Here is a 26,188-nt window from a genome sequence, read left to right on the forward strand (position 1 = left end):
CAGACTCTACCAGAAGTGGCTCTACAGCTACTATTGACATAGTTCCTAGTGCACCAGTAGCTACAGGGGAGGGGACAGCTTCATCCCCGTGAGCACAGCTTGGTTTCCATATAACCCTTGTCCTGTGTAGTCCATTCATCTAAAGTGTACAGCCTGGTGGTATTTAGTGCAGTTACAGACCTGTGTAGGCTCAGTCATCAACAATGCTTCAACGTGAATTGTTACAATGTTTTTTTGAGTGATCCACACACGTGACTATCAGAGTAAGAGCCAGAGGAAGTTTCTGTGCTAGAGCTGTGGTTTGGTTTGCTTATGCTGCCCTGAGAGGCGTGGAACACCCTAGGGTGATTGGCCTAAGGCATCAGCTAGTAGAAATTTGTTATTAAAATACAAACTGGACTCTGGTCACATCTGTGTCCTGTCTCTTAGGGTGGATGTGAGTTATTTTATGCAGTGGGACTAAAACGTCTGGGTTAGTTCCACACTGTCCATCCACATACCCTGCAGGCATGTCAGAAGTGAAGATAACTGCCCAGCATCAGTTCTTGGACTACTGCTGTTGAAGACAGAGCTCCCGAGGATACTGGTGTGTGCCTTGTTTCATGCACCACACGTTCAACAGACAGTGGGAACAACATACATACTAGAGGCTTTTTCTTTTGTTTGGGTCTTTGGTTGGTTGGTTGGGTTTGGGGTAATCTTTTAAAAGTTCAGTTGTATAGGCTGGGAACTTGGTGGTGCACAGGGTGTTGGAGAGCTGATGGGGCCGGGTGCATTTTCCCTTTATGTTTCTGAGACAGTTAGGTGTGGAATTTGCAGCCTCTGTGAGGTCTGGACCTAGACAGCCTCTGGCCTGGGCAGTCAAACACAGCGATGTTAGCAAGCACTAGCTGCCGGGTCACTGAAATGATGCCCTCTCTGTTATCCAGTTTAGCCTTGGTTAGACGTAGGACCTGCACAAAGATTTGCTAGGAACTTGTTAGAAGGTGTGGGGAACCTGGTATGAGGGGGCTCATGGAGATTAAGTACCACCCATTGGGAGAAACCTGGGCTACTCGGTCCTGGGATTGTGTACTGCTCCGTGGGGCAGGGTGCTGGGGGAGGAGTAGGGAGTTTGCCAGTCTGTGGTGGTTTGGCTAGGGCACCCAGAGGAGAAGGTGGAATGGTCCCCAAGAAGGACTGGGAGGAGAAGCTGGGGATGTTTGGATAAGGAGCCCCTTTGAAGTTTTTCTCTTGTGTATCCTCTGTATCCCAGACCTGAACCCTCCCCCTCCATAAAGCCATTAGCTTCTGGAGCCAGCCCTATCTCTGCCTCATCTCTCTAAGTTCTGAGTTCACAGACCTCCGGTCCTTGGGTGGTGGAGGATTTATGGGGGGTTGGGGGGGAAGGGGAGGGACATCCCTCAGATGAGGCAGTGAAGTCAATTAGGAAAGTTGGAATTGTTAGTGGCCCGGGCTAGCGGCCGGGTCATTTCCGAGCTGGTTCTACATGACAAAAGCAAATGAGCAAATCTCTCTTTGATCTGCTCCTTGTCGGCTCCACACACCTGCCTGTTGGTACCCCCGCCCCAACTCAGACCTCAAGCAGGAAAACCAAAAGGAGTGGGGAACAGGCCTGTCCCAACTCTGAATCCCGCTCCGACTACCTTCCTCTCTTAGTGGCCCCAGGTCAAACAAATTTGCTACACCGACGGTCTAAAAAGCATCTGCCGCCCCCTCCCGGACAGTCTAGAGACCCAGACGCTCAGGATCAGCGTGGTGAGCCAGCGTGGGACTGCCTGGAGCTTGTGCTCTGTGTGTGTGCGTGTGCGCGTGCGCGTGCGCGTGCGCGCGCGCGCGCGCGCCTCTGCGTGTTGGAAATGAGGAGAACCTAGGAATAGGCGGGCATTTGGTTGGTTGCTCAAGGATACCAAAGCTGTATTTTCCAAATGTACAAGGTTTCCCCGGCTGGGTGTATTTCAACACCCAAGGCAAAGGTCGGAACACCAGTGCATGGGACAAGGGAAGCGGCTGGACCTCCGGGAAGATTTGAGAGAAGTGGCCTAGAGCTGGTGGTGTCCAGATGCAGCATTCCATGTGGCCCTTCAAAGGCCAAAGTGTTGGGGGAGGAGACTGGTCACCAAAGCCTGCTCCTGTGAGACTCCTGCATGGCCTCGGAAGTGAAAGGCCTTGATGTTTTCCCTGCCTTAAGAGTAAACAAGGATCTGTGTTCCGAACTTTAGAGCAGGAAGGAGGTAGCCTGCTTGTGGGTAGTTATATCCAATTCTGTAGGTGTTTAATCCTTGACCCCTGCAAAGAAGAAGATAGACAATTAAATCTCTGGACTGGAGTAGGTGTTTTGTTTGTTTGTTTGTTTGTTTAAAGTGGGGGCACGGTCCTTTTGTCTCCATCTTCCTGAGCTCTGCTCTAGAAGGGCAGGTATGCTTCTTGATTGCTGCACCGGCACAATCTTCTGTAGATGGTCTGTCTTCCTTTGCTTTTCTGACTTCATCGCTCACCGTTACCTTAGGAACTGGGTCCTGAGTAGGAGAGTGTGATGTACAGGGCTCAAGGTCCTGTGATGAACAGACACTCAGTAAGAAGTTGGAAAGGGCTGAATTTCTTTGGGGTGGGGGGTGAGGAACAGAATTTGCTTTCAGGTGTCTGTCACCTCGCTACCCACCCACACAGCTCATCCTTTGAGCTTTTCTGCTTTGTACCCCATCTCCCCTGGGCTCCCCAAGTCTGTGGCATTTGCATGCTGACTCTCCTTTGCTTCCCTTTCTCCAGGGAGCTCTACTTTGGAAGATGTTGGTCCCAGGGCACTGGGATGGGTTGAGGCCAGCCATGCCCAGTCTGCTGCTGCTGTTCGTGGCAGCTCTGCTCTCCAGCTGGGCGCAGCTACTGACTGATGCCAACTCCTGGTGGTGAGTGAGAGGGCTGAGGTCTAGCCTAGACCCAACTCCTAGTGGTGAATGAGAGGGCTGAGGTCAAGCCTGAACCATGAGGCTTCTTGGGTAACCAAGCGCTGAAGCAGGGCCTTGTGGGAGTGATCACACCTTTATCTGAGAAACATTTGGGGCCTATTCCATCCCAGGAAGGATTCATTTTCTCCCTCAAGCTCCTGAAGGCGAGGGTTTCATGAGAACAATATAAGCTTTGTTCATGTGATTTCTCCACCCTTAGATCTTGTATAAAACCCCTTCCTGAAGGTCCCTCCACCCTGTGAAGTGTTACAAATAGCTTTTATTGTTAGTTAACCAACAAAAAATATTGATAGCACCAGTGAGATCCTTAAGTTCTGCTTAGCAAAACACACACACGTGCATGCGCACACGCACACACGCGCACTTGTTATTAAGGCTAAGGCAGACAGACCACTTGAGCCCAGTAGTTCAAGGCCATCCTGTAGAACACAGTGAGACCCAGAAATACAAAAGAGGTGTGTGTGTGTGATGTTGCTATCTCTGTATGTTTGTTTGTTTGTTGCTGGTAGAAGCAGATGGGGTGAAATTCCTTCTCGATCAGTCTGAAGGCTAAAGAGGGCTTTGTAGAGAGAACCACGTGCCCTGTTTTGTGTTCTCAAGGCCACTGTGTTTGCCAAAGAGGGCTTTGTAGAGAGAACCACGTGCCCTGTTTTGTGTTCTCAAGGCCACTGTGTTTGCCGAGTAGACATGGAAATGGCCCAGTCTGTGCCGGACTGGTGCTTGTATTCAGATGGCACATCTGTAAGTCCCTCATCTAACTTAGCTCTTCGTTTGTTGTATGTGCCGGATGGTGAGCAAGGGTAGCCCTGAGCTGCTGGGCAGAGAGACCTGGGATATACAGAGAGGTAGGGAAAGAACAATTTAGGGTGCGTGGTCACATGTGAGTGTGAGGCACCAGGAGATATGGATTAAAGGAATAGGGTACCTTCCCTCCTGCACCCTGCTCTTAGCTACACTCATTATCCCCTTCTCCTTCAGCGGGTTCTGTAATCCCTACTGAGGGGAGTCCCTCTGGCAGCCCTGCCCAGCCTCTCCCCACCCTCACCCTTTAAGACAGCTCAGATTTCTGTTGTGTTGTGTTTTGTGGCTTTATCGAGACAGGGTCTCACTGTGGACCTCTGGCTGTCCTGAAACTCACTCTGTAGGTCAGGTTGGCCTCAAACTCACAGAGATCCACCTGCCTCTGCATCCCATGTGCTGGGATCAAAGGCATAGGCCACCACACCCTCCTCTGTGCTCAAGTTCCCTTCCAAATCCTTAGTCCAGAGCCTTGTCTGTGGAGAATGTTGCAGAGAGGGGGTGGAGTAACGGGTAGAACTGCCCGCGTGCGTGTGCCCTAGCACATGCGCGTGAGTAGGTGTCTTCACAGCTATGCCCTCTCCCTTTCTGGATTGCTGTTGTAGGTCACTAGCTCTGAACCCGGTGCAGAGACCTGAGATGTTCATCATTGGCGCTCAGCCCGTGTGCAGCCAACTTCCTGGGCTTTCCCCAGGCCAGAGAAAGCTGTGTCAGTTGTATCAGGAGCACATGTCCTACATCGGGGAGGGAGCCAAGACGGGCATCAGGGAGTGCCAGCACCAGTTCCGACACAGGCGGTGGAACTGCAGCACCGTGGACAACGTGTCTGTCTTTGGCAGAGTCATGCAGATAGGTAAGAGGCCACTGAAGCATGGCTTGGCCACAAGACCGGTGTGTCTTCATCAATAGCATGAACGGAAGGCCTCACCACATTCTTCCTCGGTTTGGAGGCATCCTGTTAGAAGGGAGCCCCAGGAGGTATTATAGCAGTAACTGCATCACTCTGTTTCCCTACCTCAGACCCTGGGGCTGTCTGTGACTCACTCTGAGAAGGAAGGAAGGAACCTCTGAGTAAGAGGGAGTTGGTTAGAGACCCACCTGCCATGGCTGTCTTTGTCTCTCAGTGCTAGAGGGGCCTTTAAAAAAAAAGGTCTTTACAGAGTCTCAGGGGGAGAATATCCCAAATTGTATATTTGACATCTTTTTCACTTGAGCCCTTGAGCAAGAGGTGAAAGCTTGGTGCTAGTTGGTAGTAGCTGTCACTAACCAGGCCCAGATTCAGGCCAGGCTTTCTCCTTTGATAAGGGATGTAAGTGCAAGTGTTGGGGGAGGAAGGTGAGAGGTAAGAGGACCACTGCTGGGGGGTGGGGGGGTGTCCCTCCCCTCCCCTGTCCCACAGCTGGTGAGACCATGGCTGTCCTATTGCCCAGATGGAGGTGTGATTTGAGTCTAATTGTCTTAGGTCCTTTTGAAATGCAATTCTCCCCTCCCTGGCAAGAAATTGAGAAACCAGGCCCCATTCTACTGGGTCTTATCTCCAGGACCATAAAAGGAAGGTGTTGGTAGTCTCGTCTCCCACATTGTCCCTGGACAGCGCCCTACCACTGCATTCTGGAGGTGGCTGCAGTTAGGGCCTTCCCAAAGTAGGATTCCAGAAGGGTTGTTTGAGGTCGGGGGTGGGTAGAGATTTTGAAGTATTCTATTAGGACCCCACACACATCTTTCCCCAGAATTGAAAAATAAAAACAAAGGGTGTCTGCTTTGAACCCTGTCATTGCCTTTGGGATCAACTCTGGCTATGTAGAAGGAAAGTGTCTGTATTCTGGGATGGCCTGAGGGGCAGTTTCCCCAGAAAGCTGACTTGGGTTTTGGTGGGATTTACTTACTGATTCTTCAGGGATCCTCTTTGCACACATCCCTCTTCTTGGCACAGCACCTGTCCTGCGTAAGCAGTTTTGGGTGAGACCATGAGACTGGACCAGGCGGGGCGGGGCATCCTCCTTGACCTGCTTCCCTCATTCAAGGAATGAATGCTGGATGGAGAGGCTAATAAGATGGCTCTGTCTGAAAACTAGCTTGCCCTACAAGCTTGAGGACTTGATTTGATCCCCAGCACCCACATAAAAGGCAGGAAGAACTAAATTCAGTCCCCAGCACTCACATAGAGAGAGACACTTCGAGCGGTGACACATGCTTGTAATCCCAACGTTGAAGAGGCAGAGACAGGCTGGCAGCCAATCCAGCCAAATCTGCAATCCTTGTCTCAGAAAATAAGGTAGGGTGAGATGTCCTGGGAGAATGCAGAGACGAGATTGCCAGCACCTTCTTTTTACTGTCTTGGGAAGAAGACCCAGTAGAATAGTGCCTCGTTTCTCAAGGACTTCTGACTTCCACTGAGGGAATGCACATGCACCCGCACACGTTGTACACACCTGCAGCACACGTTATACACACCTGCACATGCATGCCGGGGGAGGGGTTAGGTGTCAGGAATAGATACTGCTGAGTCTGATGGCAGAGTGAGGTGGCTTATGCAGGCCAGGCCTACTTACAAAGGAGACTTGTCTTGTTTGACCCTCTTCAGTTATCAACGGAACACTTTGGTCTGTCTGGCTTTTGCCACTCTTAGTTTTGTTGTTGTTGTGTTTGTTTGTTTGTTTGTTTGTTTAATAAGACAGAGTCTCTATATAGCCCTTTATGTCCTGGAACTCTCTATGTAAACCAGGCTGGGCTTGAACTCACAGAGATCTGCCTACCTCATCCTCCCTAGTGTTTGGATTAAAGGCGTGTGTCACCATGCCCTGACTCCCTCTCCTTTTTCTGTAACCTCCCTGAAGGCTCTCCATGTCTGAGAAACTATGCCCTGGGGTAGCTCCTGTTAGGATCCTGGTGTCAAAAAGGCTCCCTTCTTCTAGCTACAGCAAAAGTCATCACCAGGGGGCGGCAGAGCAACTCAGAGGAGCAGCCGAGCTTCCAAAGCCTCCGCGGCTATGGCTCGATGGCCTTGTAGCTTTGAGATGGTTTGGTTTTCCTTTCCTATGTGACTGTTTCATGTCCAGATACCCTCCACCCAACACACACACACACACACACACACACCCCAACACACTGCTTCTCTCACCTGTAGTGGGGAACTGTTCCTTGCAAGAGATTTCTATGCAAGAATCTCTTACCCAAGACCCACTTGCTGTCCCTGCGCAGTTGGCGCTGCACACTCTCAGTGTCTGGCCACACCCCTCCAGCAGAGGCAGACCTAGTCCAGTGTGTTGGAGAACACTTTCAGATCCCAAGTCACCAGAGGTCAGTGTGTGGTACCTGATGTATTATATTTAGAGATGGGCACATGGTTTCAAAGGGTATTTGGGAGGGCTGATTGGACTCAGAAGCATATTTGCTGAAGAAGGGTGGAAGAAATCAGACATACGCAGCTTGGGAAAGGAACACATAAAAGGCATGTTTCTTGTTTTCAAACACTGGAGAGCTGTCAAATGGAAAGGGGGAGGGGAGATTAGGCAAGGCTGCTCCAGCAGGCAGAAATTACAAGGAGGCGTATTTTGATTTCATGTAAGGAGGAACTTTCTAGTGATAGAATTGTGGAAAAAAAGAAAAGAAAAGGAAAGAAAAGAAAAGGAAAGGAAAGAAAGAAAGAAAAAGAACCATGAATGAACTGCTCTGAAAGGCCAGCACTTTTCTGAGGAATACTAGAAGCTAATTCTTGTGGAGACTGGAAGAGACCCTGTGCTGAGGTTCTGTCCTGTTCCAGGTGGCCTGTTGTGAGGGTTGAGAGGATTTCTGGAAGACTTTTCAGGGATGGCTCGCTTAGAATGGGGCCTAGCCTGTTCCCTTAAGAGCACATAATGCTCTTTCAGAGGACTCAAGTTCAGTTCCCAGCTCCTACATTAGGCTGCTCTTAACTGCCTATGACTCCAGCTCCAGGAGGTCCAGCGCCCTCTTCTGGCCTCTAGAGGCACTGCGCTCACATGCATAGTTCCCTACAAAGACATGAATACATAAACAATTTAAAATAAAATAACTTTGTTTTGAAAGAGCTTCTTGGACTATCTTACTAGCCTCATATTCATTGTTACAGTCAGCGCCAGGGCAAGTGTCAACTGTAGCAGCTGGATCACAGTGGAGCCTCTTACCACGAGCTATAGGTTTCATGGGCTGTTCCTATTTACAAAAGACCAGAGGCGATTCCTGTTAGTTATGAAAGCTGATTGGCTCAGTGTGGTCTGATTTCTGACATCACTGTGTGGTGCCAAGGTAATCAAGAAGTAGAAGTAGAAATCACTCCAGACCTTTCCTTTAAGATTCAATTTATTGTTTACTTGTGTGTGTGTGTGTGTGTGTGTGTGTGTGTGTGCCTATATGTATGTGTGTATGTACAGAAGCTAGAGGAAGGCATTGGATCCTCTGGAGCTGGAGTCACGGAAGGTCGTGAGCCACCTGACATGGGTGCTGGGAAGCAAACTCTAGCCTTCTGCAAGAGCAGCAAATACTCTTAACTGTGGAGCCATCTCAGCCTTCAGACCTTGTATTTGATTACAGGCTTCTGTCTGTCCACCCTCTGGGACAGCCTGTGGTGTCTCCCTCCCACTGTGGAAGCATGGGAGAGTCACAGAAGGAGGACAGAAGATTCTCCCTGGTACAGTAACAAATCCAGGAGACATTTGTGACCTGCCAACATTAGCTGCTTCCTCAGTATCCAATCCCACCCAAGTGTCATGTGTTAAAACAGCTTGAAGGGAAATCACCCATGGTGTATACAGCACACCATTTAAAAGTGGACAGTTCAGTGGTCTTCAGTGCATTTAGTAGATGTGTAACTGCAATCACTAATTTCAGAGCATTTGTATTGACCCTTAACTGTCACTGTCTAACCCCTGGCTCCAGCCCTAGGCTAGAAGGGCTGATCTGTCTCTATGAATTTTTCCCATTCTGGACATTTCTATAATGGGATCAAATGATACATGGCCTCTTCACTTGATACTTCAAGTGTAGGTTTTTAAAGGTTTATCCATGTCATGGAATATATTAGTACTTCATTCCTGTTAGTATTTCGTGTATTGTGTTTAGCCGTCCCCTGATGGATAATTGAGTTGTGTCTGTCTGTCTGTCTGTCTGTCTGTCTGTCTCTCCCTCTCTCTTTGGCTATTATGAGTCATGCTGCAATGAGCATCCACTAGGAAACATTTAGACACATATCTTTGTTTCCGTTGGGTGTATTTTTAGGAGTGGAATTTCTGGGTCATCTGGGAACTCTGTTAATTTCCAGAGCATCTGCAGCCAATAACATCCCCGTCTGCGGTACAGTAGAGCGTGCACCATGGGAGGCTTTAAGGAGATTTATGTTGTAATAAAGAGGAACAGAGTTGGGACTCCATATAGAAATGATCAGTAGCTGGAACTTCAGGTGTGGCTTCCTGATGCTCAGGAAACCACAGGACTATTCTGGACAATGTTGTCTAGTTCACTTTCTATTCCTAGGCTCTGCCAGGGCCTCACTAGACAGTGGCAGCCATGAAAAGGACAGACACACAGATGTGTAGCTTATGAGCAGGAGAAAAGTGATCTCTGAAGAAGCTCACTTGGGTGCAGGCTTGGTCTCTTAATCTCATAATTTCTTCAGTCTCGTTCTGTTAGTCCCAAGTGTCCAGGAAGCCCATTCTCCCTCTACTTACAGCTCCCTCCCAGGAATGGATGCATCATCCTGTAAAGTACAGTGGATAGAGTGTGGGCCAAACCTGGAGAGCGACACAGAGCAGGGCTGAGACCAAGAAGTCAAAAGGGGCTGGGGTCAGTCTATTGCGAAGAGTTTAAACATTAGTGCTGTGGGAAGGGCAGGAATTCCCCAGGACACCTGTTCCCACAGGGCAAGCCACGGTCAAGCAGACGGAAGGAAAGGCTGTCAACAGAGGACAGTGACCGGCTTACCATCTATTGTCCCCTGCCGCAGGTAGCCGGGAGACTGCCTTCACGTATGCGGTGAGCGCTGCTGGCGTGGTGAATGCCATCAGCCGCGCCTGCAGAGAGGGTGAGCTGTCCACCTGTGGCTGCAGCCGTGCTGTGAGGCCCAAGGACCTGCCACGAGACTGGCTGTGGGGTGGCTGTGGAGACAACGTGGAGTACGGCTACCGCTTTGCCAAGGAGTTTGTAGATGCCCGAGAGCGTGAGAAGAACTTTGTCAAGGGATCGGAGGAGCAGGGCCGAGCCCTCATGAACTTACAGAACAACGAGGCTGGCCGCCGGGTAAGCCATCTTGCCCTCCTGACCACCGCCAAGAAAGCTGAGGGTGCGGACCTGCGTGCCTTGTCACTCAGATGGCCCCTTTCTGTATATTTCACTTTTAGTGTGTCATCTTTCCTTTTTTTGGGGGGGGGGGGTTGGGAGTATTTTTGTCTTGGATTGTTGGTGGTGGCAGCTTGTTTGTTTGGGGACAGAATCTCACTCTGCAGCACTGACTGGCCTGGAATGTGCAATGTAGACCAGACTGGCCTCAAACTCAGATCCACTTGCTCCTTGAGTGCTGGGGTTGAAGGTGTGTTCCACATACACAGCTTGTGCTCGTTTTTAAGGCAAGGTCTTCCTTGTTGTCCAGTCTGGTTTCCTCAAACACTTGGGCTCGAGACATCATTCTGCTTCTGCCTCCCAGGAGCCGGGACTACAGGCAGGCTGTGCTATACAGTGGCTGGGACAGCTGCTACTGTCCTAGCTCCTGACCGTCACCTTTCTGACTTTATCACTTCAGAGGACATCGTGACCCACCTTCCTTGTGATGACTGGATGTTTAAGCCATCAAACCTGGCCTGGGGATTATGGTTTGTTACAGCATCAGGAGAGCTAAGGGATGACTATGGGGCAGACACAGAGCTACAGCCCCAAAGCGCGTTCAGGGGAAATGGTGGATGCGGGCTGCACTGGATGCTTGAGGTGGAAGGGAGAGCGAGGAGACGTGGCTGTCCTGTGAGCCTCGGCTTTAGTAGAAGCTAACACACGGTGTCTTGACTCAACAGCACATGCCTGGTTGTCCACACCACCTCACCCCCCCATTGTCCCCACTACCTCTGGGGACAGCGCAGTGGCACCTGTGCTCCTTCACTGCTTAGGGCATCCTCAAATGGTGACTCTGTGAACAGCTGCCTCACGGTGGCCAATCACCAGTCTCTTTATCTCTTGAATGCCCGCTTTCTGTCCTCCTTCAGAACTGGACGTCTGTAATCCCGGGTACAAAGGGGGCTGAGGCATAAGGATTGCCTGAACCTAGTTCAGGAACAGTCTGGGCCAGAGCCCACCTAAAAAAAACCAAAATAGATCCGAGCTCAAAGGTCACCCAGACCAGAAACCTTCTAACTCACTACAGGCCTCTTGCCCCCGAGCCTGGGTGAAGCATTTCCAGCTTTTCCTGAGGTCTTTCTCAGCCTGCTTTCCCCTGATGAAGGACTATGCTAGCTGTGTGTTTCTTTGTAACACCCCTTACCGTGCTCTGCGGGCCGGGTATACATGATTGCCAGAGACGTTTCTGTGTTGCCTCCTAATGGTTAAGTAAGAAGTCTGCTTTACAGACTGCAGGAGAGGGGCTGTGTGAGTCCTGGTTTGAGCTCACTTCTGAGACTGTAACAACATCAGGCACTAGGCAGCATGCTGATCTGTGCTGGAGGTCCAAGGGAGACACCGGCTTCCTTCCCTCCACAGTCTGACCCTGCTTTCGCTGGCTTTTCCTTTTGTTGTCCCTAATCATTTGTTTGTGCTGGCCCCTTCTCTGTCTGGCTGGCTCCTTGATGATCTCTTTCCTGCCTTCCTCTGTCTGGTTCCCAGGCTTTAGCTCCATCCCCCAGACTGCACACCTCTCCCTCTTCCACAGGCTACTCCAGGATGGAAATGCTTGTCCCTCTATTCTTCTTCTTATTATTATTATTATTTGTCACTGTCTAAGAAACCCTAAGCATCAGTCACCTGGGGCATCGGTATGTCTCACTCCCACCTCCTCACATGCACAGGAACTTCTGCAGGAGGACAGCACTGTGGCAGGGTTGAAAAGAGCCCAGACTCGCATTTGAAGAGCAGAATAAGCGAGAACAGCAGCAGATTACCTGCCGTCTGCCATCTTGCCCACCACAGAGGTCCCGTGTGCTTTGGCAGAAGCCCCTTACTCTGGCAGCTTCCTCTGGACATGGAAGCAAGGCCAGCACGCTGGCACTGCTTGACCACTCGAAGATGTCTGTGCAGATACCAAGGTCCTGGGAGAGGGTGGACGCCTGCGTCCAGTACTTGTCATGTACCAAGTACGGAACTAGGAGATAGATATGGCCTGGGACCTTAGTATTGCAGGGCAGGAGACAACAAACAAAAAGCAAAACCAATGCTTATCTGAGACAGGGTCTCACCATGCACCCCTAGCAAGCCTGGAACTGGCTACGTAGCCCAGGGTGGCCTCAAACCCACAGCAGTCTTTCTGCCTCTGCCTTTTGAGTGCTAGAATTGCAGGAATTAGCCACCAAACCTAGTGCGCGCTCTCTCTCTCTCCCTCTCTCCCTTCTTCCCTCCCTCCCTCCTTCTCTCTCTCTCTCTCTCTTTCTCTCTCTCTCTCTCCCTCCCTCCCTCCCTCCCTCCCTCCCTCCCTTCTCCCCTCCCTCCTTCTCTCTCTCTCTCTAAAGAGAGTGTTAAGAACGACTCAGGATCCCAGTAGTGGTGGCTCACTTAGAGGCAGGATGATTATTGAGTTCGAGGCCAGCCTGGTCTACAAAGTGAGTTCCAGGACAGCCAGGGCTACACAGAGAAACCCTGTCTCAAAACAAAACAAAACAAAACAAAACAAATTTAAAAACCCAAAAAACAGAACAAAAGACCCAGAGTCTCTCTATGTAGACCAGGCTACCCTTAAATTCGCGCCAGCCATCCTCACTTAGCCTCCTAGGATGTTGGAATTACAGGTGTGACTACCACACACGCTGCTCACTGGGATGGAGGCATGTTTTAAGAAGCATTTTGTCATCTTTTGTTTGGTGGCTCTGAGGACCAAATCAAGGCTCTGACACAGGCTAGGCAGATGTTCTACCCTGAGCTACCCTCAGCCCCAGACTGAGTAGTGTGTTCAGTAAGTAGGAAGGCTCCACATTTTCATTACCTTCTCCTTATCCACTGAAGGATCAGTAATAACATATGGGAGAAAAAGAATCAATCTTACAGTGTCTGCAGCGTCTTCACCAAGGGTGAGGACAGGTGGATTTCTTACTAGTGAAGGAGACGGGTTCTTCCTCAGGCTTGTGTGGCTCCTGTCCCTTTCTGTGAGGTGGCTCCTCCCTCCTCTGTCCCCTGCTGCTCATTCCTCCCTTTTGCTTCTAACTCCTGAGTGTTGAGACTGTGGGCATGTGTCATCCTTAACCGGTTTATATAGCTCTAGGGAACATCCCCAGGGCCTTGTGTCATCCCTCTACCAAGTGAACTACCCCACCCACTCCTTCCACCTCCCACCCCACCCCTCATCCTCTTTAAGTGGCGTCTTGTTACGCTGCTCAGAATGTTCAAACTTTGGGGCTCAAGTGATCTCGCCACAGCCTCCAGAGCAGCTGGCGGATGTGAGCCAGCACCTCAACACAGTACACAGTCACAGAGCCTTACTGCTTTCTACAGCGCCACGTGTTGCTCCCTTCGTAAGCCACGGGCCATTTCTAGAGAGAGGCAGGCTAGAACTCAGGCCTGCAGTTTGGGACAGAAAGTAATCGCAGGGCCTATCTGTGAAGCTCCTGCTAGGATGTCCTCGGTAGCTATCAGGGCCAGTGCTGGTGCCTTTAACCTTGGGGGAAGGCCTCCCCTCCTTTCTTTGTGCTAAGCTTAGGCTACAAGGTTGAAGTACAGAAGTGTGTACCCTGCGGGCTCACTCCTGGATGGGCCTAACTGGTTCCTAAGGCTCTCTAGAGATTCAGTTTCTCCACTGTAAAGTCATGGAAATGCATCCCTATTAAGAAAACAACTTTTAACCAGTCCAAGAGCTGGGGGTGGCTATTTCTGGCACCTGGGGTGGTCTCTCCTTAGTGCCGAACAAAAACACAGTCTGAGGACTCTTGAAAAGAAATCTAAGGGGGAACCCTGGAGAAATGAGCCCCGACTCTGTTGGGGACAAGAGCTGTGGCCCAGGAGAACATTGTGAGACAGAGATCCATTTTTATCTCACGGTCTGTGCCGTGGTCCAGGCTGATGCATCAGTGCGCTCTCGCTGAGAAGTTCTTAGATACAAGCTTTCTTCTCTACTCTGCTTTCTAAGTTTGATTTGGGAGCAGCCTACATTCAAGTCCACTCCACAGTGTTGGGACTCAGCGACTGCCAACGTCAGTTTGTTCTGGCTCAGATGCTCACGCTGGTAGGCTCACTGTCCTGCTTCCCACGGCATAGGTCTCACCCCAGGCGCCCAGGCTCTCCCAGCTGGGTGTGAGGGTCGAGAGTGATCCTGTTTACTGATGTGAGGGCCCTCAGGAACCTCCTGATAACCAAATGTCAACCCTAGAACAGGAACTGCTCAGCTTGGGAGGAGTTGAATAGGATCTGGGAGGCCCTTCAGCTAACCCAGGCCATGGCAGAGTGGGAAACAACTGAACTCTTTTCTTTTCTGACTTGTGCTCCATACTGTGCAGAGAAGCTAGACACGTTTTTGTTGGGTTTTATCTGTTTGGAGATTTGATCACCGTAGACAATCTGAGCCAGGAGCAGCAGCTCACATCCGCCAGCTGCTCTGGAGGCTGTGGCAAGATCACTTGAGCCCAAAAGTTTCAACAGCCTGAACAGCATAATAGATAGACTCCATTTAAAGAGGATGAGGGGTGGGGTGGGAGGTGGGGAGAGGTGGGTGAGGTGTAGCTCACTTGATAGAGGGATTGCCTACAGGGCACAAGGCCCTGGGGATGATCCCCAGAGCTATATAAACCGGTTAAGGATGACACATGCCCACAGTTCCAACACTCAGGAGTTAGAAGCAGAAGGATCAGAAGTTCAAGGTCATCGTTGACCTAGAGCAAGTTTGAGGCCAGCCTGGGTTAGATGAGATTCTGTCTGGATGACAATAAATTATTTTACAAAATTGTAAGGGTCTGAGGAGATGGGTCAATGGGTAGACGCAATTGCTACCCCAGTCCAATAAACCCATTAGGTCTCCAGCACCTATGCAGAGGCTCCACGCAGTGCTATGTATCTGTAACTCGTACTGCAAGGCGGGAGGAAGAGACTGGAGAATTACTTGGTAGCTCGTAGGCCAGCCAGCTTAGAGCGTGAGGTAAAGCTGCGGAAATGAGAGTGGCCAGCAGGATGGCTCAGGAGGTAAAGGCACTCGACGAGCAAACCTGAGTTTGATCGCTGGGACCCTCATAAAGGTGGAGCTGCCGCTCTCTGACCTCCACGTGCACAGCAGCCACTCAGTGAGAGAGTGAGACGAGAGGGAGCCTGCCTCACATCAAGATCGAAAAACCAACTCCCCAAAAGTCCTCTGATATCTGTGTAAGCGCCATGGCACATGCGCACCCACTGTCTCTGTCTCTGTCTCTGTCTCTGTCTCTGTCTCTCTCTCTCTCACACACACACACACACGCACATAAATTGAGCAACTTTGTTGTTGTTGTGTTTTGTTTGATTTTTTTTTTTCCTAAGACAGGGTGTCTGTGTGTATCCCTGACTGATCTGGGAACTCAATCTGTAGACCAGGCTGGCTTTGAACTCACAGAAATCTACCTGTCTCTGCCTTCCAAGTCTGAGATCAAAAGTGTGAGCCCCCATGCCCAACTCTAAAAACAACTTTTGAAGATGATATTTGGGAGTATTGTAGGAGTTGGTTCTCTCCTATCATGTAAGCTCCGGGACTTGAACCCAGGTTGTCAAGCCTGGCAGCAAGCCCCTTTTCCTGCTGAGTTCACTGGCCCACCTCTCCACTTGCTTGAAGGCTTCTCCTTAATCTAGGAAGGTTTCTCCTTATTCTCATCTTTCTCCTCCCTCAGGCGGTGTATAAGATGGCTGATGTCGCCTGCAAATGTCACGGAGTCTCTGGGTCCTGCAGCCTCAAGACCTGCTGGCTCCAGCTGGGCGAGTTCCGCAAGGTGGGGGACCGCTTGAAGGAAAAGTACGACAGCGCTGCAGCCATGCGCATCACCCGCCAGGGCAAGCTGGAGCTGGCCAACAGCCGCTTCAACCAGCCCACCCCAGAGGACCTGGTCTACGTGGACCCCAGCCCTGACTACTGCCTGCGTAATGAGAGCACAGGCTCCCTGGGCACCCAGGGTCGCCTCTGCAACAAGACCTCAGAGGGTATGGATGGCTGCGAGCTCATGTGCTGTGGACGCGGCTATGACCGCTTCAAGAGCGTCCAGGTGGAGCGCTGCCACTGCAGGTTCCACTGGTGCTGCTTTGTCAGATGCAAAAAATGCACTGAAATTGTGGACCAGTATGTCTGTAAGTGACTGCACACGGGTCTCCAGCCCGCTCTCTCCGCCTCACAAAAGTCTGTATTATATAAATCTATCTAAATATATTTTATATTTGTACAAATGGATGGATGGATGATAAATAACCAAGAGAAGGAAGTGGAGAGGAGGCGTTTATGGGATGCTGGCCCTCTGTGAGGACTGGACTTTGCTGGTAATCTACAGCCAGTGGGAGAGAAGCGGGCTTTTCCCTGTTTTCTGGCCAGGGCTCGGGACGCGGGCTTGAGAGTGTCTGTGTGCCATAGCCTCCAGGAGAAAGGTAGGGATTAGATGAAGGAGGTGGACCTGTCTCAGATCTACAGTCCTGTGGGGAAGATGAGTGTCTATGACCCTGGCCAGGAGACCCAGGTGCCCTGTGGAAAGACCTGATAACCCTGATGGTGGCCCAGGTCTTCCCCAAACGGAGACAGCTTTAGGAAGGGAGTCTGTACTTTCTCCTTTTCTCATCTGAACACACAGTGCAGGAAAGTCTCCTTCCCCAAGACTGGGGAGTCCTCTCAAGTCACTCTGACTGGTGACCATACGAGATATGTGCTTCCCTGGACCCTGGCTCTGCCTTCTGATGAGAAAGTCACCAGCTCCTGCCTCAAGCTCCCGTGCCAAGAGAAAGATGGTCACGTCACCTGCGACAGCCAGGAAGACCTGGGGCAAACCTGGGTTTCACCTGGGGACCAAGTGCCTGTTGCACAGGACAGGAATCTGCTGTCACTCTGTTGAGACAGGGTGTGCTGGCAGGTCAGGTCAACTGTCTGTGTGACTGTCCTCTCTGCCCACATGTACAGCAGCCCTCTGACATTAAATATCTTTTTACTGAGGTTTCTCTCCCTCTCCTCATTTGGACACACAATGATCTCATTTGATGTTTTATTTTTGGTGCTAAGGATGAAACCCAGGGTATCCTGATGTTATGGAGTTTGTGACCCCTGGATTAAAGACCATAGACTCAATCCAATTACAATTAAAGATTTATTGAGCTAGCAGGATGAACAGTCTGTGAGCCAAATATGAAATTGCCATGAGAAAGGAGGTGAGGGAAGAATTTCCAATTCTCTCCTATATCACATTCCAACCATCGTTTTCCCCTCCCCTCCTCCCCTCCCCTCCTCCATTCCAACCATTGTTTCCCCTCCCTCCCCTCCTCCCAGTCCCTCCTCCATTCCAACCATTGTTTCCCCTCCCTGCCCTCCTCCCAGTCCCTCCTCCATTCCAACCATTGTTTCCCTTCCCTCCCCTCCTCCCAGTCCCTCCTCCATTCCAACCATCGTTTCCCCTCCCTCCCCTCCTCCCAGTTCCTCCTCCCACCGCTCCTCTTCACCAGTTCCACCCCTCCTCCATTTGAGGGAAGGATTTTTAAAGGGGAAAATCACAAGAAGACCTTTGATATCTACACAAGCAAGCAAGCAAAAACTGATCTGTTCTGCCAAGTTAAACAACCCAAAACAATCTTTGGGTATCTACATAAGCAAGTTACAGAGACCAAAAGAAGTATTTTGTCATATCATAACACATAGGTAGTCCCAGCTGTACATTTTTTTGGGTTGAGGTCACTGTGTCAGGGGTACTTGGAACTTATCTTCCAGGGACTGGAGTCAGAGACAGCTAGTGGGTACCAAAATGGGTGTCTAGTGTAAATGGAGTTTCTTTAGCCATCACACTGGATGCTAGGCAAGCCCCTTCCCACAGATAGGTATATGTGTGTGTGGAGAAGCGCCAAGGTGCATGAGTGGAGGTCAAAGCATCGCTTGTGAGAATCAACTCCCTCCTTCTACCATGTATACTGGCATGGAGCTGTGGTCACCAGGCCTAGCAGCAAGTACCTTTCTTTACCTGCTTAGCTATCTCACTGGTCCTTTTTCTAATTCTGGGCTTGGAACCCAGGCAAGATCTCTACTGTTGAGCCACACCCCCAGCTACCTACAGTCCCAGTAGCCTCTCAGCTTAATGTAGATGTGTATGCTGGCCCTCGGTGAGCACATACAGGAGGATGCTCTCTGTAGCTTTCTCTGGATTGATGCCTGCGGTAGTGGACCATGGTATCTGGAACAGGAGATCAAGTGAGGCCAGCCTGGGCTACAGATCCTGTCTTAAATAAAATCAGATAGAAATTTGAGGGTGGGAAGACCATACGCATGTATTAATTTTCCTGTGAACTCCGAAAGACCATTAATTAACCTGAATGATTTAAAGACAGTTTTCATTTGGCAGTGTGTGAATTCTTTTCCTGTTGTGTCCAGCTTCAGGGGGGATATTTATGTATTTATTTATTTATGGTTCATGGTTTGGAACAGGTTGAGTCTGTGGCAGCTGAAGTTAAGGTTGCTTGCTCACATCTCTATGGACCAGGAAGCAGAGAGCACTGGAGCTGGCTAAATTATAAATCCTAAGACCCACCCCACGGAGAGCTAAACCTTCCAGCAAGGCCCAAACTTCCAGAGTTTCTGCAATGTCCCTAAATACCACCAGCAGCTGGGGACCAAGTGAGTGTTCAGACAAATGAGCCTGTATCCAATGACATTCAAACAGATGACATTCTGTATCCAAACTATAATAGTTCTTACTTTTTTCCTATTTTATCAAAGTCAGAGTCTGCAGAAAAGAAATACTTGGGATGGATAGAGATTAAGATTTTTCTATAAATCACTACTGAAAAGCCACATGGAGCATGTGGAAACTAGCTCACACCCTCTGGCTAATTGCCTCTGCCCCCTGTTATTTTGAGATAGGATTTCCTGTAGCTCAGGCTGGTTTTGAACTTGCCACCACCCTGCCTTATTATAGGTGTGTGGCATCATATTTAGCTTAGCTAGCTTTCTTTTGTCCATTTTTCCCCTCTGGTGCTGGAATCTAACCTAGGGTCTCATACAGGCTAGTCTAAACTAAACTACTAAGCTAACTACATCCCCTGTCCTTTGGTCCTTTAAGGAGTACAAGACGTTCAAGCTTCCTCTCCTAGGCTGTGAGCAGGGATTACGTGACTGTGAAGTAGGAAATAACTCTGCTCACTTATAGAGTGCAGGATGTTCTTTTCAGCTTATGATTGAACTCAGTAAGAATGTTAGAGTGGGCCTAATTAGGTAACAGAGAACATGGACCCTTGGAACATTCTCTGCTCCGGCATGGCTCAAGGCTGGGATAGTTTCAGTAACTATGAGGGACTAGCATGCAGTTCTTCATTTGTCCACTGAGTGTCGCTGTGCCATCAAATCTAATCAGGTCTTTGTGACTCATACCTTTGTTCAAAAGTTGAGCAGTTTCAAGTACTTAGAGTAAGTGACAGTTGAATCCTCTCGGGCTTAAATAAGACATTTATGCATTCCCTCTCTAAAACTAGGTGGATGAAAAGAAGCTATGTAAGCTATGTAAGATAGTAAGAAGGGCTGAGAAATGCCATCTGGGCATGGCACAGCCTGGCAACCATAAACTCCCAGCACCCCCTCCTGCACCAGGCCTGTGTAAGAATGGTCTGGTCAGCAATCAATCATGGATACAAGAGAGACTCATGGGGCCTCCTGGCCTCAAATAGACTCTGAGAGACGAAGAGTCAATATCTTCTGTTGTGTACCCACTTGGGAGTTAACTTAGTCTCCAATGGACAGTTCCAAACCTATGGTCAAACGAATGGCTTTCGTTAAACTCAGAGGGTCACACAACAAAGCAAAAGGTGTGAAAGTGAAGACTAGATTGTTGTGGGGGCAGGGAGGGTAGACGGGTGAGAGGAAGAAGAGAGGAGAGAGGTGAAAGTAACAAGACTCTTTAGCTGGGTAGTGGCTGTGCATGCCTGTAATCTCAGCCCTCGGGAGGAAGAGGAAGGGAGATTGCTGTGAGTTTGAGGCCAATCTGGTCTACGTAGTGACTTCCAAAGCATCCAGGGCTACACAGTGCAATGCCTATCTCAAACAACACACATCAAACAGAAGAATGCATTTTGTATGTGTGTGGAATTCTCAAAGAGGTTTAGTTAACTTTTTTTTTTTCCAGACAGGGTCTGTGTAGCCCTGGACAGCCTGGAACTTGTTACATAGTTGCTAAGGTTGTCAGCAAGTGCTTCTACCTGTTAAACCATCTCATTGATCAGTGTGGTGGTGATGGTGTTGTTTTGTTTCTAAGTAAAGATCCCAGTGGATCATCTGCCAATGAACTGCACGTGCCAGGAGAGTTCGTAGCCATGCTGGGTCATGTTCCCAGTCCCTAAGTTACTTCCTCCAGGCATCTGGATAGTTTGAAGACTTGACAGTTCTTTCAGCAAGCAGGTTATAGCTGGCACGGAGCGAGGGCTCACTTTGTCCACCGCTCTTTGCACCTCCCGCCTAGTTCTCAGCACTTGTGCAGGGGGGTGGAACGTTACCACCTCTGCACTTCTCACTGGCCAAGCTCAGACTAGGATTAAGCAACAACTTTGCCTCACAGAATGGTCCTCAGTATGGATAGCCCCCTCTATCTCTCCTTCTGTGGGCACCTGAAGCCAGAATCCCTGATTTCCACTGAGTCTCTGGCAGTGTTCTGTGATCTGACCTTCTTGCCAACGTGATTCTGGGAGGGAGGAGTGACGGAGAAAGTTCACTTGTGTAAGGGAACCTGGTCATGGGGATGTGAGCTCCCACACCTGGAGTTGCTGGACAGGCTTAGAACATTAGAAATTTGCCCCCTCCCAAAAAAGACTGGCTAATAGACAGAGATATATTCTGAAGGAACGAGAACAGTGCAAGGCTAATCTAGGGGAACCAGTGTCCAGGGCAAGAGGTCCTCACTAATGCTCAGTGAGTGACTCTCTTTCAGCACGCATTCCAGAAGTCCCCAGACCCATGGGCACGCTTCATGAGACCACTTCTCCAAGGTTTACAGGAAGGGAACTATCTTGCCATAGTCTTCCGTGTTTGAGGCATTAGAAATAGTGAGTCTTCAAAACTCGTAAGTGGGTGCTGGAGAGATGGCTCAGGGGATGCTCTTTCAGAGAATCTGGGTTCAATTCCCAGCACCAGAACATGGTGGCTCATAATCACAACTGTAGTCCTAAAGGATCCAGTGCCCTCTTCTGGCCTCCTCGGGCACTACACATACATGGTACACAGACATACATGCAGGCAAAGCACCCATACATATAAAAGATAAGTTTACAAATTAAAAATAAAGCCAGGCAGTGGTAGCACACACCTTTAATCCCAGCACTTGGGAGGCAGAGACAGGCAGATTTCTGAGTTCAAGGCCAGCCTGGTCTACAGATGAATTCCAGGACAGCCAGGGCTATACAGAGAAACCCTGTCTCGAAAAACAAAAAAAATCAAAAATTAAAAATAAATAAAATTCAGCTGGGCAGTGTTGGTATATACCTTTGATCCTAGCACTCTGGAGGCAGAAGCAGGTGGATTTGTAAGTTCAAGGCCAGCCTGGTCTACACAGCAAGTTCCAGGACATTGAAGACTACATAGAGAAATTCTGTCTCAAAAAAAAAAAAAAACCCCTAAATACATAAATAAACTAATGAAATTTATAAGTGTTGGTGGGAGTGTAGTTCAGAAGTAGAGCATTTATCTAGCATGCAAAGCTCTGTGTTTTGTCCCTAATACCAAAAATGAGTAAAATCAAATCAAACAGCAGGCACACACAGGAGATAACAAGGGACCAGAACTTTCTCTCCTGGTGTCCATGGCCTCAAGCAAGGGCCTTCTGAGAGCTGCTTCCTGGAATCTCTTCTGCACCTGACTAGTTCTTGCCTCCTGGTTTCACAAATCTGAGATGAGATCTAAAGTTCATCTCTAATTCTGCACGCACATGATTAGATCTGGGAGAGAGAACAACACACTGTACCAGATCAACTACCTGAGAAAATGAAACTAGCCCATCCCTAAAGAGTCTCGGCACAGTGTTTACTCTCACTGTGCTCAGCCAGCCCCACATCAGGGATCACTTAAGGAAGGAGACTTGTGTCGGGTGGGCTAGCCTCAGTCCTAAGCTTAGCACTGTTGGAAATAACATAACAAATTCAAGAGACCAGTGAAAATGAAGCCGGTTTGTGTATTTGTAGATGGTATTGCTCTCTATGTACCCTTGGCTGATCTGGGATTTGCTAGGTAGACCAGACTGGCCTTAAACCACCACCTCTACCTCTCGAGTGCTGGGATGGAAGGCCATCACACACCTGGCTGAAACAGTTTTCAATATGCCGTTCCACAGAAAGAATGTAGCATGGAAAAAAGACAAATGGCTGGTGTACTGATTTGACACAGGACAGTGGTTTTTAGAGCCTGCACCCCAAGAAATTTCTGCCGCCTTCTCCCATAGGCAAAATCTTACCTCCTTCAAATTCCCCACCTCATTAGTTTAGGACAGATTGTTTCAAATAATGAATAACTTGAGGCTTGAGACTGCCCCGTTTTTTACCTTGGACTCAGTCATGTAGCCGACTAACTGTAATTGTCCAACTCTCAGAGTTTTAAGACAAGCAGGTATCAGCAACCAGCTAGGGAAGAGAGGGGCCTGCTGCTTTCCATTTTTCTGTAGCTCCGGTAAGCTCTAAGCCCATCTCGTACTGCAAATGGACCATCACAGTCTATTACTTAAAGCCTGCATCTCTGATCTGGCTTGTCTAGCTGTGGAAAAATACGCAGCCCAGAAAAAGTACAGCCTTGCACCACAGATTGTAGGCGACACACAGAGAACTGGATACACCTGAAAGTCGAGGCACCCACAGCTCTAGCTCCCAGCAGGACTGAACAGGGCAAAGCCGGTCATTCTGTATATTCTGCTGGCAAAAGTCAATGGGGCTTCATGTTCTTTCTTGGGGAAGTCTCCCAAGGTGTCTGTTTCTGTCATCAACAACTCTGAAACTGGAAACCTGGACTATATGCTTAATAAACCCAAGGACCAGGGATGGTGGTGTATACCTGTAATCTCAGCACTGGGAGATTAAAGAGTAGGATTGTTGCAAGTCTGACCATCCAGGGCTGCATAGCAACACCATCTTAAAACACAGCACAGTGGCCTGATGGGGGGCTGGAAAAGGGGGGGCTCCTTAGGAAAGGAAGGAGGAGGTAAACACAAGAGAAGGAGGGAGCTGGGTAAAATAACAATATGAACATCTGAAAAACCTATAAGGAATCGTTCTATTAACTAATTATCTTTTAAAAACTATAATACACATAATTCAATGTATAAATATACATATAGTGTTCTCACGAGCTTTTCTCTTCTGGGCTGACAGTGTTCCCTCCAAAAGCCAAAGACCACCTAGCAAAAACTGTTATACCAGACATGATCCCCTTTTGAGTTGTTGGTCAGGGCTGTCTGAGAGACTCCCAAAGTATACAGCCTATTGCTGTTTCCCTTGGCTACCCTGGCCCCCCCTCCCCCAAGGTGCAAGGTTTCTATTGCTGAAGCTAACAACCATTTGTAACAGGATCTGATGCCCTCTTCTATTGTGTCTAAAAGACAGCGGACAGCTACAGTGTTCTCATATAAATAAAATAAATCTTTAAAAAAATTCTTTAAAAAAAAAGACTCACTTAACAAAAGGGTACTGGGAACCTAGCTAACTACTCAGTGCTAGCGATAGCATGGTTACTGCAGGAGAATGTACAACCACTAATTTACTAAACCAGCTTATTCCCTAACAACAATCTATAAACATTTGTCCTTATACCCAGAGACAAGGGTAGCCCTTATCCCTCATCATGGAAACTTCTCTTTGCCGTAAGTGGAGACCACCACAGAAAACCACAATCAATCAAAACACAGAGTTGTGGAGCCCAGTCCCAACAGACACATCTGAAAACACTCCCGCACCTAAGGCTTGGGGAACACTGGAAGCGTGGGCAGAAAAACTCCAGGCGATCAGAGTTTGCTGTGAGACTGTGTCTTCTAGTAACATCAGAAGCTACACCCATAAGGTCTCAACAACAGGACTGCCCAAATGTGAGCTGAGCATGGAAGACACCAACAAGCATGTCATACTCTATGGGGAAAGACCATAAGGCCTCATCTCTATGCAAAGAACCACAGGCAGCTGATTAAAGCTGGGAGCAGAAGAGGTTCCTTTCCCTAGAGAAGAGCACACCACTTTGTTGTCCAGTGCCAAATGGTTGTGAAGACATAGGTAGACACCACCTTTCTGACATTACTGTAGCCATTTTGTCTTATGCCTGCCTCCCAACCATCTTATGCTATTACAGGGAAATCTTTTTATGTGTTCCAGGGAAACTTTCTTATGTGCTGTGACTAGGAAACTTTGTTATGCCCAAGTTGATTCTATATTCTTCTATGTTCTACGCTTTGGTGATCTTGAAAACCCTCCAAACACTGACAGAACTTTAGAACCAATCACAGTAAAGTTTAAGTTCCCAAGACCTACCTGGGTAACTGACATCCTGCTTGGCAGAAGGAGACATTTATGTGGGTAACTGACAACCTGGTTGGCAATTGAGACATGAATGCTAGGCAAATCCCTTTCTCCTCCCACAGTTGAGTAACCAACCAATGGGAGCAGGAGAAATGTACCACAAAGACGTGTTCCTAAGGAAGTCCCCTATCCCTAAATCCTGATTGATAGGATAACCTGGCACACATGTTTGTAGATTTCTGGCTTGAAGTTGCGATCGAGCAGTTCTGGGGTGTGCGTGCGTTCAATAAACTATTCCTTTTTAACTGAGACCGGAGTTCTCTTGGTTTGTGTGGTGATTCCTGGACCATAATATTGGTCAGCCCTAAAAATACATGTATAACATTGTATGTATTCAACAGGTTATATTTAGGAATGTAAATATATGCATGCATATATGTATGTGATAACAATTGGTGAAAAAGAGAGGCTATGAATTTGAGAGTGGGGAGGATTTAGAGGAAGGAAAGGGAAAGGAGAAATATACTGAAATAACAATCTCAAAAATAAGCAAACAAAAAACACAATAAATGAACAAAAATCCCCAAACTAAAACAGAAGCCACTCCCAAAGACCATGTTAATTCATGAAATTCACTTGGCCTTGTGATGGGCTTCCAGTGTGGGTGAGACAGAATTGCAGCCCTGGTTTTTATGACTAACTGCTGGGAACCTTGGGGAAATGGGAGGGCTCACAGGCTCTCCTCCTTCTCAGTATTCCAGGTGCTTGTGCCAGCTCTGCCTGCCCTGTGCATCCTGGGAGAAAGTGCTTTGAAAAATGTATTTGAGCCCATCCTGGCTTAGTTAACCTCTCCGTCCTGCTGTGCACTGTTGTGAGTTGACTCAACAATCACAAGCAAGTCCCCGCCCTCCATCCCTCCCTCTCTTTAGTGCTTTATCCAGCAAAGTAGTGAAAAACACCTTTTTTCCCTGCCAATTATTATTATTTTTAAACAAAAGAACGAGAGGCGGAAATACAGGATGGCTGTCTAACAAGTCGCTGCCTGCTACCAAGGCAGGAAGCTGAGAGTCACACAGTTCATTCCTTGGAGGAGCCTAAAAAACAATTAGAAATGTTTCAGTGTAGGGGGTAATCTAGCAGAGTGTATGTATACCCATGAGGAAAATAAAATATTTTCTAGAGACTCATTTCAGCTGCAGGATGGTGAGAGGCCTGATTCTTTTTAGGGAACTGGCTCCTGCGAGGGCCCAAGGTTTGGGGGCAGAAATTGGGCTTTCCAATTAGCTAGCTAAGGATGTTAGAGTTTCAGAACCATCCTGTCAGGAATGAAGATATTGTAAACAGGAAACATGTACCCCTCTCTGGTTATAAGACTAAGACACCCAAGTATCACCCCAGAAGTCTCATGTTTGGAACAAGAAGGGGCTGGTGCCAGCTACAGAGGACGCTTGTCTACTGGAAAGAGTCACAGTTCTAACAATCTGTCTGACCGACTTACAGGAGAGTCACTGGTCATGGTTAGAGCCCCATGTTGGCCAGGGCCCACCTTACAGGAGAGACACACCAGGGCTTCTTAATTATGCTTGCCTGGGGACTTCTATTAAAACTTGAAGCCTGTATTAGGACTC

General features: G+C 48.7%; 1 protein-coding gene across 1 annotated transcript; it reads left to right on the forward strand.

Moving 5' to 3' along the window:
• The first annotated feature begins 2,243 nt into the window (after positions 1-2,243).
• Positions 2,244-17,044, forward strand: Wnt5b (Wnt family member 5B). Its single transcript, XM_028753568.1, has 5 exons — positions 2,244-2,329; positions 2,770-2,906; positions 4,370-4,617; positions 9,724-10,016; positions 15,746-17,044. Exons 2-5 carry the CDS (start codon positions 2,788-2,790, stop codon positions 16,202-16,204), a joined length of 1,119 nt encoding a protein of 372 aa, XP_028609401.1. The 5' UTR covers positions 2,244-2,329; positions 2,770-2,787; the 3' UTR covers positions 16,205-17,044.
• Positions 17,045-26,188: the final 9,144 nt, after the last annotated feature.

The sequence above is a fragment of the Grammomys surdaster genome, unplaced genomic scaffold (genome assembly GCF_004785775.1).
Source record: "Grammomys surdaster isolate TR1022 unplaced genomic scaffold, NIH_TR_1.0 125950, whole genome shotgun sequence".
NCBI classification, from domain to species: domain Eukaryota; kingdom Metazoa; phylum Chordata; class Mammalia; order Rodentia; family Muridae; genus Grammomys; species Grammomys surdaster.